This window comes from Tupaia chinensis, unplaced genomic scaffold (assembly GCF_000334495.1).
Source record: "Tupaia chinensis unplaced genomic scaffold, TupChi_1.0 Scaffold000175_1, whole genome shotgun sequence".
Classification (NCBI taxonomy): Eukaryota; Metazoa; Chordata; class Mammalia; order Scandentia; family Tupaiidae; genus Tupaia; species Tupaia belangeri.
Window position 1 is genome coordinate 2,672,267 of NW_006159650.1, and position 17,943 is coordinate 2,690,209.

The window sequence follows — 17,943 nt, forward strand, 5'->3', positions numbered from 1 at the left end:
AGGAATGAAGAACGATTTGTGTGAGAGGTGCTGAACTGGAATATCTCAATTACATCTGCAGCTTTAGAGGCCTCTTTCCATTCTGGGTATTAATATGGAGGCCCCAGGGTGGTCCCTCTGTTTCAGAAGGGGCTAGGAATAGGAGAGAGAGCAAGAAGGACCAGAAGGCTGACACTGTTAGGCTACGCCAAACGACCTAATTGCTTAGCTGTCACTTGTATAATTCCTGGACAAAGTAAAATTATTACACAAAATCCATCCCATTTAGCACAAGTGTCTATTAAGTAACTTCACTCACTGAAAAAGTGCCAATGCAGACTCCTGTGTGGATCTGATTTGCCATGCTAGGCCAAGCTTATTTTATTACATACATTCTGCATTCTAAGAACTAATAACTTCGTATTGTAAACATTAAGCATACAGAGTTAAAATTCAAGGCCACATTATATCATTGATTGTCTCTTTTGATGTGTGTCTTTGGCTGGCCGAGATCAACTCGTAGTGTATAAATGCATAAGTTATATAATTATTATATAAAAAGGAAAAAAAAAAACATTGACTTGTATACTTCATTCTGACAAACGCACAGCGTTCGCGACTCGATAAGGAAAACTGGAGCCCACCTACCCAAAAGGCCTATGTGATTTCTGCTTGTGGTAGCTAAGAAGGCAAGAGCCTTCTTTACCTGACCCTGTGGAAAACAATGCTCCCACATAACAATGAGGTCCTAAATGTTTCATTTAAATATCAGACAATTCCAGTTAAATTTTCTTTTGACAAAGAGATGCATATTTTTGTTTCTGAATTCTACTACTTCCTCTTCCCCCATTACACTGTGTCCTTTCTCATAACACTGGGTTTGGTATAACACTGACCACGTTAAACCTCAAGTCTCATGACTCATCCTCCAAAGTCCCAAAATGTTCTCTAAGTCCGGTCTTTACTGCTTGCGAAGATTCTTTTTCAGTCCTTACCTCCTCCTCCTCTCTCCCCTCCTTTTCCTCCTCCTCCAGCCCTCTGTCTTCACACTCACTCTCTGTACACGTGCTCAGTCCACCCTTTGGCTCATAGTTCCTCTAATACGGTAAAGAAGTTGAAAACTTTGGGTCGTCTTCACAGTTTAGAGAGCTGATAACTCCCCATCAAATAGAATGTATCTGATTTCAACCAAGACAGTAAGTGCCGACGAGCTCCACATCGATGTCTGTTAATGGGCCACAGTCTCTCTCGTGTCTTTTTTTATTTTTTTTGTTTTTGTTTTTTTGGGTTTTTTTGTTTGTTTTTGTTTTTGGTGTTGATATGTTTCTATTTTTAAATACAGGTAGTTTTCCTTAAAATGACATTATAAATGGTATGTTAGGTCAAAACTGTGTTATCTCTATTGCTTTAGTTTAATCCCAGTTTGCATTAGCAAGATCCCAGACTCTACTCTAAAATTTATACATGTCTTAAGACCACTTTCTTTGGCACTTTGTCCTTATGACTTCATGCTTCTACATACAATGTCTTTTACAAGGCCGGTCCACAGATTATATGTCCATATACATTACATTTTAGCATCCTCTCTATTTTTGTAGTAATACTTCAGTAACTCCCTCCCACCAAGAATCTTTGGATCTCTTCCCTGGCTTCCTTCTCCTCCAGTCTATCAAGCTTTTTCAATTCTCTTGAGGCACTTTTGATGCATGATCTCCCATGGAGTTTGTGACAATGTACTGGTGATTGTATGCTGTTGGGAAAGACCTCCACTGGGTCTTTAGTAGTAACTTCCCAGGTGAGAAGGCATGTGGCTGGCTGGCAGCCTTGTGTTGGGGTATATACCCCCAGTTGGTGAATTCCAGTATGGGTTTGGGGCAGCAAAAAAACTGGAAGATGTCACAGGGAGGGCAGGAGGGTGAGGAGCCACAAAGTTCATCTTCTGTGGGTGGGTGTGATAGGAGCCCATGTACGGGAGGTCTGAGGGGTACTTGTACAGAGATGACTCTGGAGGGTGGGGCTGGAGGGCCTGGGCGATCCCATGGAAGTCAAACTTGTAGGCATAGCGCTTCCCGTGGACTTTGGTCATGATATTTTTGTCATAGTAGTAACGCAGGGCACGACTGAGTTTATCATAGTTCATGTTGGGTTTGCTTTTCCGTTCTCCCCAACGCCGGGCAACCTCATCGGGATCAGTCATCTTGAACTCGCCATTGGTGCCTTCCCAGGTGATGCAGTTGGAGTTTGAGCTGTCTGACAGGAGCTCCAGGAGAAACTGCCAGAGCTGGATCTGGCCACTCCCTAGTGAGGTCGAGAGGGGGGACAAAACACCAGTAAGAACAGGTTCTGAGGCAAAGACACCCTCTCATCAACATCGGAAATACTTACAGTTGGAGCCTGCCCTGTGGCCTGGTGCTTAAGGAAGCCGAATCCCACATGGCTAACAACAGTTCAAGTCCCAGCCCCAGTGGCTTGAAAACATGCTCTATGTGCGTGTGTGTGTGCGCGCACGTGCGCCTCAAGTCCTGATGGGGTGGAGAAATGGAGAAGGGACTGTGGCATAACTCCACCACACGGTGGTGGTGGGGAGTGCTTTCTCCCTCTCTCTGTCTCTCTGTGGTGAGAGCACATATCCTTTGGTACTTAACAACAACAAAAGTGGGTACTGTTAGTGTCCGGCTCAGATTCCCTTGACCAGGCCTGTACGCCCATCCCTCAGCTGCTATGGGCACATCGGCTGCCCTTGTTCCATGGCCAACATCTTCTCCAGATACTTGCCCTGGGCTGAACTGGAGCTGCCTCACTCACTCCTAGGTACCACACAGCCAAACAGGGTGAGGCTGAGTACCACAGGCTGGTCCTTGCTTTAAGGAGCGAGTGAGCCTGGGATGCTGTTTACATTCCAGTGCCACCCACAGGGTCAGGCAAAACACGAGTTCAGTTTCAAAAAGACTCAGAGGAGTCCAGGAGTTTCCTCCACTTCTCCCTCTACCCTAACCTGATTTCTCTCTCCTTCTCTACAGAGAACATGCCGTAATTAAACATTTTCTCAAGTATTCTTATCCCAAACTCTGCTTCTCGGGACCTGAACTACAACAGTGCTCTTTGGCGATCATCAGGCTGATCTAAGAGGTTCAAGTCCTTTGTGGAAGGCAAAGAATATTCTATGGAGCCACACCCAGACTGAGTCCCTCTATTTCTGACTTCCTTAGAAAGAACAGACAGGTCACTGTGGTGTTTGAGGGGAGGGAAAGCTAACAGTTCCTATTCTGCGAGGCAGCCAATGCCATTCTGTGGATGGCAATAATGGCGTCATACCATTTATATTGGCTAGGTCAAGGAAAATAATAAAAGGCAGATTTAGGAAATGAACTTCTAAAAGTTTATGGAAAAAAGTAGAGAATGGAAGTAAACACCGTTATTTCTAACATAACATTTGGCTGGCATTCATAAAGCAACTCTGTCAAAACTTTTCCTAGAACAGAATTAACACACTCAAATGAGGAAGTTCAGAAAAAAGTTGGCACAATTTCAAACCAGATCACCCAGTTCCAGTATTTAGGCAAATGCATCATAACGGAAATCCATGGGTTGCCCCTGTACTGAAATGCCAATTGTGTTCAGCAGAGTTTCCAAAAGTAAGGCTGCAAGAATGAGCGATTACAAGTCGTCTTGTGGAGCCAGAGGAGGCTCTGACTTAGTTATGGAGATCTCATTTAGCAGGTGTACACAGGCAGAATTTTCTCGATCTTACTGAAAGCAGATAGATACAGCTTTTATATCTTATTAAATTCAGAGAAAAATCTAGGCACATCATTCTAGCCATAATAATACAGTACTTCTTAACTTATGGTTTCATAAAGGAGAGAGCCATTCAAATAGTCACAGTAACACTGAATGCCAGAAGAAGTCAAGCTATATTAAACAGATTAACAGAAGCTTTTCTTTTTAGAGAGAGAGAGAGAGATTTTTTTTTTTCTATATGGTGGGTACACTTGCCAGAGAGACAAGAGAGAGACAGAGAGACAGAAAGGGAGAAATCACACCCCCAGGGAGGATGATTACAGAAGCTTTTAAAATCAATAACAGGCAGGTCTTTCCTCCCAAACTCCAGCTTTGACTCTATTGCCAAAACGATTTCCTCTTATTATAGTATAAGTAAATATCAATAGATGTGAAAAAATAATTAAGGTAATTTTAACTGGCAACTGTTCAGGGAATTGATGTAAGAATTAATTATAAGTAAACTCATTTTTTTCTCTAAATCCTTTCCACTAGCTCCCTATATAAATTGTCCAACTCATAAATCCTTGTATTCACGTCAGCTACATGGAAATGGTTATGTTTGTGAACTCATCCACACAATGGCATCATGAGAAAGGTCAGCCTTTTCTGAATATATTCTGGAAAGTCATCCTTTTCAGTCAAGCAACACATTTGAAATGTATTAACAGCTTGTAGGTTATCACAATGGAAGCCTCTGCTTTTGCAGAGGCTTATACAAAATGTTCTCCATCAAGTGTTGGTGCCTCCAACATTTCATTAATATGCATTTTTTTTAAATACAAAGACTAGTATGAGGAAACCATATGGCTTTAGTATATCTATTGTAACCAAAGGATTACATCTTGAAAAAAAATTCCATCTATGACCTGGGAATTGGGAAAACATGGGTTTTTAGTTTAACAGTCTAACATATGTTTCACCGTAAGCACATACAATTGTTTCAAAATAAATATTCAGTGTCAACTTCTTCCTGTAGAGAGAGCAAGTCCACAGATTTTGTATAAACATACAGACCTACTTCAACAGTCAAAATAACACTTGGTATCTACTCAAACATTGGCATTGCCTTTTTGGAATTTGTCGCTCATCCACTTCCTTTATACATATGTGCAGCAGAGAACCAGTGGGAAAAAAAGGGGCCTCGTGTCTCTCCTGCATCTGAAGGACTAGAAAGAGGGAGACCTGAGCCATGGTTAGAATGCAAAACCAGAAACATGGATGAGCAAATTTCTCATTAGACTATGTTACTCATTAGCCGTGAAAACACGAAGCTCAGGCCAGAGAACATTTCAAACATGCATGGGGGGGGGTGGGTGGGTAAAAAAGAGATTTATAAGGAAAATTCATCTACTTCCAAACCTGAGAATAAATCCCAAAATGCAAAAATCAATGAGTGTTTAAGTAAATGGTGTAAAACGTAGTTGTATGTCAAACTTATCTTTAAATTGAATATTAGTAACAAAATTAACTGTACTTATAGTATATACAGTAGATTTTGCCACTATGCAAAAAATTCTCAAGGATGAACGACTGCTGAGAAATCCGTGCCAATGGTAAATTAAATGAGTTATTCTTGGCCACAGCAATTCGAAATCATCTATTTAAATTCTTCATTTACTGCCAAAACAATAACACGTAATGTGAGAGAAGTGAATTTTAGAAAATTTTAGGAAAGCCTAGAAGTAGCTTGGGTCACTCACTAACGAAACCAACAAGTAAAAGAGAAAATTTTTCATCCAAAGAGTATCATCACTTCCACCTCATGAATCATCCTTTCCTGGTAAAACCTTTCAGCTTTACTTTTTCACTCTATCTTGGTAACATCTTTAAAACACCAATAGGAGTAACGATTTTGTCCTAGGAGGTAAGTGTGGCTTAATACATCATGGCACCCACTCAAACGTCCACAGACAGATGAAGGGATTGAAAAAGTGTGGTACATTTACACTACAGACTACTACTCAGTAAAAAAAAAAAAAAGGAGAGAGAGACCCGGGCATGTGATAGAAAGTGGGCACATATGGAATATTTACTGCTAAGCAAAAGCAAGCCAGACTGTGAGAGAGGCATTATATGACCCCACTCAATATATACTAAATGTCTGCACTCTATGGCAGAAACTGAAAGATTGGAAGGTATAAAAGCACAGAGGGCAACTGTGGGCACTGCAGACAGTGTGTGAGAAGGGTGGGAAATAGGGGAGGGTGAGAGGGAGGGAATCAAGGGGGAAAAGAAAGAAGGGAAACATTTAAGAGACACAAAAGTGGAAAATGATCTGCTGATGATAATATGTATGTTAATACCTTTGATTAAACCAATATACAGTGTATTCAAGATGGAAAAATTCATTTGGTATGCTGTAAATATATACAGTGATTAAGTGTAACAATAAATAAATAAGTAAATAATGAGGGGGAAAAGTACAGAAGACAGTTCTTTAATTTGGGTGAGGAAAGCAGTCTCCTCGAAGCAAAGTGACAAAGAGGTAGACTGAGAGAAAAAAAAAGAAAAAGGGCAATAAACCTAAACGGTTGGCAAACCACAGGGAAAAGCAGAGATCTGCAGCGTGACTCAGCAGCTGTGGGCTTGGTGGAAACAGTGCCTGGGTGCAAGGCACTATATCCATCAGCTGATGAAGGAGAAAGGCAGTAAATAAAATGGTGAAGGTTCCAGCAAACACCATGGTGGCTGTGGTTTTGGCCACTTTCCTTAGTAGCTGGGGAGGTGCAGAAAATCCTGTGTGCCAGGTAGAGACTCTGCAAGGCAGCAGACATGTCTCAGATGGTCATCTGTGTCCCAGGACTTGGTGGAGCTCAGATTCTGCTTTTTGAAGGGATAGGGAGGACAGTGGTGGGATGCACCAACTTTTGGGGTTGGCACTGTCCCTCAGTTGGTTGAATCTTGGATCTGCCACTTTTGGAACTTTGAGCTCTCTGCTTAAGGGTCCTCATCTGTAAAATGAGCTACTTTCTTTCAGGACCACTATGAGTATGAATTTAATACACAGATGATCTTCTAAAGATTCAGTTGGGCTGAAAACCAGAGTTTAAAGAAAGGTGTATTCCTGATCTATAGATAGGAAATGTCAAAAGGAAGAAAGCTACCCCCCAGGAATTTGATGCTGGCTCTTCAGAAGCTTGGACTAGTGGTGTACCCAAGGCTGGCTGACATTTTTTGAAAGCTTACTGTGTGGCAGCCACTGTTCTGCACATTTTACATGTGTTGGTTTACTTATTCCCCAGACGAATCGTAATCAGCACATTGTAGAGATGAGGAAATTAGAGCCCAAAGAAGTAGAGACTTATCTTGCCCAAGGTCAGCAAAGGCTAGAATCCAGATTCCGGGCTCCCCTGCTAATAACTCCCAGAGCATTGCCTGGCTTTTGTGCACACCTGCACAGTCTCTTTGGGCTCTTCTCTGGAGTTTGGAGAACTCCCACTGGCAGATTGCATGTTCCCACCTCCAACAAGTAGCAAAACACCGCTAAAACTGGTCTTTACTTTGGCACGAATCAGGAAATATTTTTTTTTATTTTATTTTTTTTCATTTCTTTTTTTAAAATTTTTTTATTTATTCATTTATTTATTTATTTATTTATTTATTTTATTCATTCATTAATTTGACCAGAGAGAGACAGAGAAAGAGAGAGTGAGAAAGCAAGCCACCAGGTCCAGGACTTGAACCGCAGTTGGCCATGTGGGAGTATCCAGCACCCTAACCACCACACCAACTGCTGGTCCCATAGCCTTCCATACATTCAATCACATTATTATTTGTCTTACAAAATGGATATTTCAACAGGTGAACATTTCTCCCTAGTACTGTTGATAAAACTATGAAATATCTTCAACAGATAATACCACACCTCTTTGTGCCATTAATGCTTTGCCTCTCTGTCCCTCCCCCAAATGCCCTTCCTCAGCTCCTCCTCTTTCACACACACTATATCTGGTATTTACACGTATATACTGTATTTCTATATCCTTTAGACAATTCCATGCCTACCACTAAAGAATATCCAGTTAGCAATCATGGAGCCACTGAAGATAACCCAAGGAAACTCTTGTATAGGAAGGTAGTTTAAATTTATTAGAGGAGCCATGAAAATTTTCAGTTCCAATGGGACATAAAGGAGCTGCTTTATTTATAATTGACTCATCAGATAAGAATGCAGAAACACACGTTCCTTCCAAGTATACTGAGATCCAAAGTGCACACAAATGAATATTTGGGATAGAGAGGCTGGGATGCTGGTATCATCTCATGCATTCATACTCTGTGATGTAATCTTTCCACTCAAAATGATTAAAAAGAGTTTGCATTGTGTGAAGAGCAAAGGCAAAAATTTTTAAGTGATGAAAGATTTATTCATTAGAGAATGGAAAAATAAAATAAAACAGGAAAAATAATTCTCATTAATAAAGAGATAAAAGACATTATGGTTTCAGGGGAAAAGGCTATGTGAATTACAGTTAACATCAGTCCTAAAAATAGATGGAACTAAAAATCTAGTTTATTATAAACTGTGTGGGTGTGTGTGTGTGTGTATTAAATCTTTATCATAAAGTCACTTGACTGCCAACCAAAGGCTGTTGCCATTTTCCCCAGGCCCAATAAGAATGGTCTTAATGTTCCAAAATGCGTCTTTGCTCATGACGTTGACACTGTTGACCTGTGATGTGCCAGGATATTTTCTCCAGACTTGCGATGGATTTTCAGTCTCCTTGCTTTGTCCCCAGCATCCTTTGTTCACAGTGAGTATCCCTGGCTGATGGGCACAGTGGAGGTACTAGATGCTCCTATAGGAGTTGGTGCTCTATTTAGGGACAAGTGATTCCTTGACCCTATTCTCCAAACAAGCCATGCAGGATTTATGAGTTGGGACAATCTTGGCATAGATCTATATCCCACTTAGCCAATTTGGGTGAAAGAGCCAGTTTAGTCTTATTTAGTACAGTTTGCCTCCTTCCCCATTCCTTTTAACAATTGCACCTAAGCAATTGTTACACTTGGTGGAAACCTTCCTTTCTATTCTCAGGATCCTCTTTCCTCCCTCCATATTTAGTTGAGGGCAGAGTAGGGCAAGAAAACAAAAAAACTTCTAAGACAGAGTCAGGTTTCAAATATGGCCTCCCTTCCTATTGTCTGTGTGATTCAGGAAAAGTTATTTAATTGCTCTGGACCTCTGATTTCTCTCTTGTAGAATGGAGATGATAACATGGAAGGGCTGTTACCAAGCACAGAAAGAACAACAGACACAAGCACCTTAGAGGAGGGGAGAGGAGAACTCCACAGAATGGGAGCTGTTTGATTGTTATTTCACATTATTGTATTAATCTTCCCAGAGTATTACAGCTTCTGTCCTTTTCTTCCTTCTACTCTATCCTGAATGTTGCTGCCAGATCAGCCTTCCTGAAGGGTGACTGAAAAAAATCACCTCAAAACACAGTCATTATTTTTCTTTGAATGGTTATGTGGTAGTTGCAAATGGAAAACCAAACAGAGGTAGGAGGAGGAACCACAGACCCAGGAATCTGACCAACGGGTGATACTCACATAAGAGAAAAAGCCCTCATTGTTTACTTAGTCTGTTACTACATCGCTAACAGATAGTCCTGAGACTTGTGAATTCAAGAGAATAGTTTATTTTGACTCATGATTCTGGTGGTTGGAAAGCCTATAAGTAACAGGCTGACCTGTAGCATGGTGCAGGGTAAGATGGTGAGCAGAGCAGAGCAGCTGTCCATTAGTTTCTGTGACTCATTCCCTCTGCTTAGATACCCATCAGAACTCAATCACTGGGGACCCACCATAATCACATTATCCAGGCTCCACCCTGGTATATCAGGGAGGAATTAAATTTTTACTTAGCACCTTTACAATATAACCAGTCCCAAAAAATAAACTTTTAGGGGACATCCAATCACTGCCTACTAAGACCAAATCCAAAACATGAACCTTTAAGGGACAAACCATTATCTAACCATAACAATTGCAATTACCTGTGTCTATCCCTCCACTCAACCAACATCTCTCTAAGTCAAGGACTATATTTCATTATCCCTGGCACTCAAGTTAATTATAGAGCGCCTAAGCTAAACTCCTGGCGAGAGAAGTAAATAAATAGCTCTATCTGTTGAGGGGCATACAAAATAATTATTGAATTAACTAAATAAAAATGTAATTTTAGAGATGCAGACACTCAATAATGGTAATGTTTCATGTTCTCAAAGTATAGATTCTTTTGTGGATATATACACTAACAGACTTTGAATTTTTCTGTTTCCCACCTACTTTGGCTTCAGTGTTTAGGAAATACATGTTCCAGTCCAAATTTGTAGTATGCCTGTGACATCTTGGCATTTGAATTTACAGTTGAGAATATGCAACATATGCTATGACTTCTAAAGTTGACGCCAGCATAGCTGGTTCTGACCTGGATATTGAATAAATGAAGCACTTTGGTTGGCACTGAAATGTGAGGACAGGTGATGATCCTTGGCAAAGTCCTGGCTATAAATAGGCCAATTAAGAATTCACACTTTCTTCTAGCATCTTGGTTGAGAAACATACCATCAAAGATGATCCTAAATTTAAGTCCTATGATTATAATGTTTTCCTTTTTAAAATGTTATTTTATTTGCTTGTGTGATGGGTTGAACTGCAGGTGTTGAAGTCCTAGCCCCCATTACTTCAAAATGTGAATGCCTTTGGAGACAAGTTCTTTACATGGGGTAATCTAATTAAAATGAAGTCATTGGGGTGAGACTTATTCTGATATAAATTATGTTCTTATAAAAAAGGAGAATTTTGGACAGAGACACATATAGAGGGAAGACTATTGGAAGAGACACAGGGAGAAGACAGCTATCTACAAGACAAACAGAGAAGCCCAGCACAGATTATCAGAAAGAACTAAAGTCCCACCATGACACTATGATTTCAGACTTTCAGCCTCCAGAACTGTGAAGCAATACATTCCTGTTGCTTGAACCACTAGTCTATGGTACTTTGCTATAGCAGCCCAAGGAAACTTCTACCCTTGGATTAAACCATAATACTGTTTTCTGAAGCCAGAATCTTAATTTACAACCCAACTCACTTTTTCCACATAGGCAGATAAACCATTAAGACTTAAAGCTAAAGTTCATTCAGTTGAAGTCATTTCTCACTGATACAAGTTTCCTTTTCAAAATAGCCACTGCAAAAAAAAAAATAACTTTATAAGAACCAAACCATAGCTGTATCTCACCTGGATTTGCAAGGCGGCTACTTGTTGGTCCAAGAATCTGATAAGGATCTACGGGGGGAAAAAAAGTCAAATCATGAAGAAATAGTTGTGACTTGGTATGATGTGACTTCAGGTGTAACGCTTACTCCATTGTGTTTCCAGATTTCAGAGCTGAAAATATTCCCCACCCCAAATCACCTGCCTCCACCTCCTCTGTGATGAGAGAAGATACCATGGAGAATCTCAGAGAAGTTTCTTAGAGGCCTCCTAGTTGGGGCCGAGCTTGGAGTCAGTCCCAGGTTTCTGACAACTAGAGTTCACTCAAACCCATGATATAAATGGGACAAACTGTGCTAAGTTCCCAGTCAACCCCAGGGCCGTGCTGGTCACATTGCAGCACACTGCCAACATCAACCTTCTACTGCAATCCTGCACAGTACCTGACACCAAAGTTGACATTGGTGTATACAGCACAGAATGTAAAATTAGAATTCACAGACCACTAAGAAGCAGACTGTGTAAGCAAAATATGCTTCCATATTTGTTACATACGTTTTGAATATTGTGGCAAGATCTCCAGTCATCTCAATTGAGTAGACTGATGATTTGATCCCCACTTTATATATGGAACAATCAAAAAAGAGAAAAACAAGGTTAATTTCGTGTAAATAGTGACACATCTCAGAAACTCCCTGCTGAGCTTCATCTTCCCTTATAGCTACTTGGATGATTCTTGAAACATACCTAACTGAGGACGCTGGTCTTCAGTTTTGGGCACTGTGGAAGGAGATGGTTGAGCAGCTGAAAATCCAAAAATGAAAAAGACAATTAGCTATAACTTTGGTCACCAGCTTTTACTGCTGTTACACAGTCATTCCACCACCTACTTTTAGTTATACAGCCTTACTCTTGTAATATGAAGCATCTACAGTAAGGCAAAAATTCCCTTTTTAATGAAAACAAATGCAAACATTGTAAGAAAAAAAGAGAACATTTTCCATTATTTAAAATATTTATTTATACCCAGATTAAAAAACGAAACAAAACAAAACAACTAAGTGGCTTATGCAACAGATTAGGCTGAACCATAGTCTAAAATAAATAAAGAGAAACCATCAAGAAAATGAAGCCAGAGATATATTTAAGCATAGCCAAGATTAAGAAAATCACCAATTATCTTTCTATGTTCAAATATCCCAGGAAACATGCATTTACCCATGCCGAAGTACATAACACCAGGTATTTCTTTTTGTTATGAAAGTCGTTATCACCCAAATGCACTTAAAGATCAGCTGTGCTTAGTTTCCAACAGAACAGTTCTACCAAATGCTGAATAACTGTAGATTAACTACAGGAAATATTCACTCCATCAACAGGGTCCTACTGCCTTGGAACACACAGATTCCAAGCAGTGGGGACCAACACTGTACCTTTTGACTGGGGGGTGGGGTGGCCATGGCCAGTCCAGGCTGATCTCCTGGGGGGCTCATAAGGTAAATCTGTAAAGACAAATAAATTCACCAAAAGATCAACACTACAAGTTTCATAATAGCTTTTTTTTTTTAGAGGTTTTTGACTTAGGGCACATGAGCTTGCCAGGGAGAGAAAGAGACAGTGAGAGAGGAAATGATAAATCACTCCCCAGGAGGGATTATGACACAACAATCCCTTCTCCTCGATTCTCCTCCAGGATCTTATGCATGGATGTACATGTGCCAGGCATGAGTTTCAAGCTGCCAGGTCCAGTACTCGAACCACTATGATTATGTGGGAGTCCAGAGATATAACTGCTACACTATCTGCTGGCCCTGTATAATAGATGTTTTCATTTTTATTTTATTTTGTATTTATTAGAATAATGTGCAAGAAAATTCAGTCTTCCAAAGAAATACTCAGTCTGAATTTCACTAGATTACTGTTTTATTTACTAGTTGTTCTTTTAGATATTTTATTGATCTAAAATGTTATCCTATTTGTCTGAAAATTCTCATTGACAGATCTTCCCAGAACTTGATGACTCTTCTAATGTTCTACAATCAGATCAAGACAGTATTCAAAGTTTCTTACAGTCTAAGTATCCTGCTTGCAACTGGGGCTGGATCTAAATCTCTCCTTTATTATCTTCATGATCTTATCCAAAACATAGCCAATGGTTTGGATTTAACCAACCAATTTTTGCTTGAGGTCTTCCCCTAAAACCATCAAAAGGCTCATGCTCCCTTTTCCACTCTCTCTTTCTCAGAAATAGTCACCACCTTCTTATCCTCCTGCCAGTTGTCTCTCTTGGACACCCCTTATTTTCCCTTTATAATCTCCTTCATTTATATTATATCAGTCTTAACTGGCCTAGTTATTTTTCTAGAAAAACGTCTACTGTTTCTTTTTTTAAAATTGAATTTAGAACTTCTCTAAAATAAACTGCATGAAATGAGTTATGGGGCTGAAATTATTGCCCCAAAGCACATTAATAACAACCTTAAGAAGATGCCAATTATTTTCTTTGTATTGTTCAGGTAATATCACTTGTCCCTGTCCCATAAACTTTCATTACATTTTGTATACACAAATTCCATCACTATACTTCTACATCTTCAATGTGAGTTCTAGTAATGATTTCAAAGCTCTAAATCATTTCAAATTTCTTTCAAAAACAATATTCCATGCATATTTCCAACACGAAGTAATGGCAAATGTCTGATATGACAGATGTGCAAGTTATTTTGATTTGATCATTTATGTATTGAATTTCTGTACTGAAAAATCACATTGTAATCCACAAATATGAGCAGTTATGTGTTAATTACAGAAAGGAAAATTTATATATGTAAATATGTATGTGCATATATATGTGTATGTACATATAAATATATAAATTACACACACACACACACACACACATATATATATATATAAACACTTCAGAAACATTATGCCCTTACTAGCTATATATATATATATGTATATTTCTCTTTGCAATCTTTTTTTTTTTTTTGAGAGGTTTTTGCTATAGGGTGTGTGTGCATGCCAGAAAGACAGAGAGACAGAAAAGAAAGTGAGAAATCATCCCCCGGGGGGATGGCCACACCACAATCCCTTATCCTCCATTCTCCTCTCAGGATCTTGGGCATGCATGTACACACGCCTGGCGTGAGTTTAAGCCACCAGGTCTGGGACTCAAACTGAAGTCAACTACATGGGAGTCCAGCGATGTAGCCATTATGCCATATGCTGGTCCCTCTCTTTGCAATCTTAACATGGACCATTTCAAAACTATGTCTTCTTGATGGGTGTCAATTCAGTGCCATGTGCCATTCTGGGCCAAATGAAGGACACAGTCAGATACTTCAGCAGGTGTTCTGTTGCCAGACATCTACAGACTGCTCTAGAATCTCACTTGGAAGGCAGGGAAATAAAAGTATTTATAAGCCTCTCTTTAAACAAATCATTTAACCTTGTTTAAAAATGGCAGTTCGGTGGGTCTGTCTTCAAAGAGCTTGACTATATTGCAGAAGATGTCTCCCTTCCTATTTTCATATCCCAATGAGAACAGAAATGATATGCAATGTGAAATTCAACACAGAATTGCCTTAATTTATTTGCTCTGTTTGGCTACAAGTGTTGCAACTAGTGTAGTCTGTGAAATCCTGCCCTCCAGAGCCTTGGCAGGTTAGGTAGTTTTTCTCTTCAAACTCTGCTATTGTTCATTCCTCTCTCAGTTGGCATTATTGCCTTTGGGGGCCTTAAGCTCTTCCCACTCAGTTCCTCAAATTTGCACTGTTTTGGTGTTGGGGTTGCACATAGGAATTAAATCTGCAGCTGCTATCAATTTGCAACTAAATTTCAACTTAAGTCTCTGGGAGCATTTTGCACATGGATTCCTAGCCAGTTGCCATTTTGTTTAAAAAGTAGTTAGCCAGAGTTTCAATTTGAGAATTGTCTCAGGAAGAAAAATCTAATAACAATACAATCCTAATGACATCTAGCCCAATTCAGGCACAGACAGATAACACAGAAATCTGTATGTTCTAGTTCCTTGTTTATCAAAGTGTGGTCCATGGATCAGCAATATTGGAAAGACTCGAGAATTTGTTAGAAATGCAGACAGTTAGCCCAGACCTACTGAGTTAGAATCAGTATTTTAATAAGGGCTCAAGTAACCTGGGTGCACATTCGAGTTTGGGAAAGGCTGCGCTACACAATTTCCATTCCTCTTTTCTAGGAGTCTATTTCTGTAGATGTTAATTTAGGAAATGTTCCCTGAATACAAGTTTTAAAAATGGTTGAGAAAGGACCCGTAAGTGGTACAGTAATTAAGACGCTGGACTTCCACATGGCCAACCACAGCTCAAGTCTCAGATCTGTTATCTTGAAACTTATGCCATGCATGTGTGTGTCCAAAACACCAAGAAGAGAATGGAAAGAAGGAATTGCAGCATGACCAGCCCCCTCACTTTCTCTCTCATTCTCTCTCTGTCTCTCTAGTGAGTGCATATGTCCTATGGCAAAAACCTTTAAAGAAAAGGAGGGGGTATTAAAAGAGTTCTAGATTGACTGTTTTTTCTTTTTCCTTTTTCTTTTAGGTTTTCCCCCTAGGATGAGTGTACTTGCTGGAGGGACAGTGAGAGGGAAAGTGAAAAATCACTCCCCAGGGGGATGGCCATACCACAATCCCTTCTCCTCCATTATCCTTTCAGGATTTTTGGCCCATACACACACATACCTGCTGAGTCCAGGACATGAATCAAGGTGAGCTATCTGAGAATCAGTGCCTTAACCACCACATCACCTACTGGCCCCTAAACTGACTGTTTTTACCTGTGGTATCAGGATACTAATGGATCTATTAATCAAGTTATTTTTATCCCACCCATTACATGTCAATTAAAAAGTAGAACAAACAAACAAACAAACAAAACTAATGGAACTCACAAAGACATTGCTCATAAAATGCGATCACAAAAATTTAAACATCGGAGTATTACTACAGAAGTATTTTGAAACTCTTCATAAAATCCTTCTTAGGATGTATAACCATGTCCAATCCTCTCTTGAACATTAGCTAGTACTTATATAAGGTCAAATTATGTCAAATTTTCCTCTAAGTATTTGAGATGTTTATATAAGGAAGATAATCAGGCTACTGTTTTCCCTCATGACATGCTAGTCTAATGGTTCCTCACCAGCTACCAATCAATACAGTGGGCACTAAGTGCCTCCTGAGGGATGTGATGCTGGGAAATGCTGAATGAAGGCTTACCAAGATGAGGGACAACCAAGTGACTGCTTCAGCAGCTACACCACCCCCAAGGCAGAGCTAGTTTCAAGAAGATCCACTCTTGACTACTTGAGAACCGTTATTCCATGTACCTTTGCTCTTTGTCCTTTATGGGTAACAGAACCTAGCACCTCTCATGAGGATATATGTTACACTGAATTTGTGGCGATCACTTAACTACCCTCTCCATTTCTCTTTAATTTCTATGTTCATGATAATTAATCATATCACTGAAGTTGTTGTTTAAAAAAAGCTTCTTTCTGGCACTGTTCTGCTATTTTATCTGTAAACGACTGAGCTTAAAACTGAACTGTATAAGGGGCTGGCAGGTGGTGGGGTGGTTAGGGGTGTCAGACTCCCACATGGCCGACCACGGTTCAAGTCCTGAACCTGGTAGCTTGCTTTCTCACTTTCCTCTCTCTTGCTCTCAACGTTCTGTCCCTTTCTGGTCAAATAAAGTGAATAAATAAAGCTAAATAAAATAATTTTAAAAAAACCATTGAACTATATAAACGCCATTTCATAGGCAGTTTGGAGTGACCATGGAAATATGAGAGACTAAATATATTCAGACTAAGAAACTAGAAGCTATAAAGAGAGGACACAGCCAGTGTTGAGCTCTACACACCAACACCTTTGCTTATTGACTGGGCACTGGGGTTAGGTCCTGATCTTGGCTGAGGTGTTTTCCCCACCACACTCTTCCCAAAACTTCGATGAAACAAAACAACATCCTGGAAGCCAGCAGGTGGCATGATGGTTAAGGTGCTAGACTCTCACATAGCTAGCCATTCAAATCCTGGACCTGGTCTCTTAAAATTCACACTAGGCATGTGTGCATGTATGTCCAAGATCCCAGGAGAAGAATGGAGGACAATGGATTGCAGTGTGGCCATCCCCCCTGGGGAGTGATTTCTCACTTTCTCTCTCACTGTCTCTGCCTCTCTCCATTGAGCACTGAGCGCATGTGCCCAATGGAAAACGAACACAAACAAATTTCCTGGCTGCCTTTCCCATGAGGGTGAAATTCGGCCAACTTGAATATTCTCCTTTTGTCAAACTCACTGAAGAGTTCATCCCTAGCCCTCTTGCCCTCCACTCACTCACTTTATTTTTTAAAGGGCCATAACTTGTATCATGCAAGAATCCATCCTCTCTGCAGAATCCAAGTCACATTTACAAAGCAATTCTGGAGTCCCTTACTGGACTGAATGGAAAAGGATGACATTTGCTGGCTCTCGGTGAACTTCAATGCTAAGGGGAGAGCCAAATTAGAAAGACCAAGAACTGGCACCAGCAGTTAGCATAATGGCTATGTCACTGGACTCCCATGTAGTCGACTGTGGTTCGAGTCCTGGACCCGGTGACTTAAACTCACGCTGGGTGTATGTGTGTGCGTGCCCAAGATCCTGAGAGGAGAATGGAGGAGAAAGGATTGCGGCGTGACCATCCTCCTTGGGGGGGTTATTTCTCCTTTTCTGTCTGGCGAGTGCACGAAACCTCTCCAAAAAAAGAAAGACAGACCAAGAACTATTGTCCAGAACCCATCTATATGCCCTATTCGATGGAAGGATTTTTAAAGACAACCCCAACATTTTTAAAGGAATTTTAAAGACAACCCCAACATAATTAAGTCATTCTTTTTTTCCTCCAGTTCTTCCTAAAGTCTTGTAAA

The 17,943-nt window shown here is 40.1% G+C and overlaps 1 protein-coding gene across 2 annotated transcripts in view; it reads right to left on the bottom strand.

Moving 5' to 3' along the window:
- Positions 1-6: 6 nt before the first annotated feature.
- ERG (ETS transcription factor ERG) overlaps positions 7-17,943 on the bottom strand; it is a 139,306-nt gene continuing 121,369 nt past the window's right edge. For both annotated transcript variants that reach the window (XM_006146287.1, XM_006146288.3), the window contains exons 7-10: positions 12,424-12,492; positions 11,738-11,794; positions 11,015-11,062; positions 7-2,277 (exon numbers count right to left, since the gene is read on the bottom strand). In XM_006146287.1, coding sequence (XP_006146349.1) covers positions 1,757-2,277; positions 11,015-11,062; positions 11,738-11,794; positions 12,424-12,492 — 695 coding nt within the window. In that variant the 3' untranslated portion in view covers positions 7-1,756. The remainder of the gene's footprint in view (positions 2,278-11,014; positions 11,063-11,737; positions 11,795-12,423; positions 12,493-17,943) is intronic.